Source organism: Phalaenopsis equestris, unplaced genomic scaffold, assembly GCF_001263595.1.
Source record: "Phalaenopsis equestris unplaced genomic scaffold, ASM126359v1 Scaffold000899, whole genome shotgun sequence".
In the NCBI taxonomy this organism is placed as follows: domain Eukaryota; kingdom Viridiplantae; phylum Streptophyta; class Magnoliopsida; order Asparagales; family Orchidaceae; genus Phalaenopsis; species Phalaenopsis equestris.
In genome coordinates this window covers 6,072-8,169 of record NW_018165338.1, presented here as the reverse complement: position 1 = coordinate 8,169, position 2,098 = coordinate 6,072, and the positions used below count along the sequence as shown (strand labels likewise).

The window sequence follows — 2,098 nt, the reverse complement described above, 5'->3', positions numbered from 1 at the left end:
GTATTAGATAGAGAAAAGATGTGTTGGTATTTTCGCAGACCAAACAAATATCTTAAATTTTTTAGTTTGAATAGTTCAACTCATTATTAAGTAATATTCCCATCTTTCGAGATAACATATTACATGTAAAATTGTGTTCGATCATTTCAATAAATTAATATTTGAATTCTGTTGGGTTTTATTTTCAAAATCAAACAATTTTTCAAAATCAATATCATTTTCAAGACCACAAAAAAAAAGTCCAACAAAAGTACTTTGGAAGAACCAATCAGAACTCGAAGCAAATTGGGAGATTCAAGAAGAGATGATTTGAAATGTCCATACTATTCTAGAACTAATGTACGAATTTGGGAACCAAATTATTTTATGGAGGGTTGCATTTAAGAACCGAATATTTTTATTACCTTTTTATTCTTCTACGCGACTCTTTTTCTCTCTTACCTTTTCTACCGCTCGTGATCTTTCCTCTCATTGAGCCTTTTTTATTTTGATTCAACTGGCTTTTATTTTCAGTCTAGTCGTATCTTTGAACGTTTCAGTATTAAGTAAAAGTTACTTTTCCTTCTTATTTGCAATAAAAGCCTTTCTTTGAAAACACAAAATAAGTTCAAATCTTTTCCTCATATTGTGCGTCGTCAGAGTGTACCGGCTTCCGGACTCGGGGGTGTGACACTATGCGGCAGTCTTCGACAATGGCTAGATGAACTCTTTGAAGTTCTGCATGGTAGACCAGTTCTCGTGGCTCGTAGCAACTAGCCCTCGAGCTCATAGCATTTGGCCTTCAATCCAGAACACTCCCCCAAAAAAGTTAGCTAGCTACCGATGCGCATCAGCCAAGTTGGTGACTATTGTAATGGTCGAGTTCTGTCTTCTTATACATTTGTAGCATTTAAACAAAGCTTCACATTGCTCTTTGATGAGGGCCTTATCATCCTCAAATTTCTTCTTCGCTTCGTAGAACTCCTTCTCCAAGCCACATATTTTAACTTTTTTACTAGCAAGATCCTTACCGCCCTCCTTTAAAACCTCATCAAATAATCTGAAGTTTCACGCTAGTGTTTGTTTCTGCGTGGCAGCAAACAATCGAGTTTCACGATCCATCTCTTGGATCATCTTCTGCAGGAAAGATAAACTGACGACTGGTCCTAGGTGGCATGCTAGAGGAAGCCCCTCATCCATTCTCAAATATCAATCCATCAAGTGATCTTTTTGAGGAGACAAATTATCCTTGTCCAAAACAAAGATCTCAACATTTTTCATCTTCTGGACCGGATTCTCAACGACCTAAACTTTCTTTCCCCGCTTAAGGGCAAGCTCATCATTAACAGAAACTATAATGACTTCCTTGCCCTTCTGCTTATGGACAAGCTTCTGCTTTCTCAGTTAGATGGCTTGTTTGACCTTCTTGTCTCTCAGGTTGGTGACCTCCTTAGTTGCTGACGACACCAATTGAGTGAACTTCTAGACTACCAATAATCATGTTGCCTCTTTATTTGATTCCTTGGCGGCCTCCTAAGCCTCCAATAAGCTTTCTCACTCAACGATGTACAATCATTGAAAACCTAACCTCCCTGACAATCCCTATGACTGACCCATGTTCATTCTAACAATGACCTCAAAAGCAACGTGATCTCGAAATTATTATAAGTTTGTTAGTTCCCTCCTTTTGAAGAATTACTTCAGAAGGCGATGTAGATATCAAATATTTGGGCATACTTGAGAGATTGAACTTTCCACATCTCACTCCAGTCTTCATCTACCAAAATTTCCAAACAAACAAAAGATTTATGGAGAAATTGTTTAAAACTGAAGTTAAACAAAATAGACCATGGCTAACCCCAGCACTTATAACAACTTGCTCATCCTTTTTGACGAGCAGCAATGATCCTCAGATTCGCCATATAGGTGAGCTATCAAGAAAAGTTTCAGTAAAAATGTACATGTGTATGCAACTTGCCCATTATAACAAAATGAATTTTCAAACTTAAAAACAAATAAGTGACTTATGAGCTAAGCTTTTGCCCACGAAGTGATAATCAGGAAGCTCTTCATGTGAAGGACAACATCCTTCAAAGCCTGTACCACACTCTTCCTCTTA

General features: G+C 37.5%; 1 protein-coding gene across 1 annotated transcript in view; it reads left to right on the top strand.

The window, feature by feature from the left end:
* Window positions 1-1,787: 1,787 nt before the first annotated feature.
* LOC110032254 overlaps window positions 1,788-2,098 on the top strand; it is a 3,515-nt gene continuing 3,204 nt past the window's right edge. The window contains exon 1 of the mRNA XM_020735820.1: window positions 1,788-1,905. Coding sequence (XP_020591479.1) covers window positions 1,788-1,905 — 118 coding nt within the window. The remainder of the gene's footprint in view (window positions 1,906-2,098) is intronic.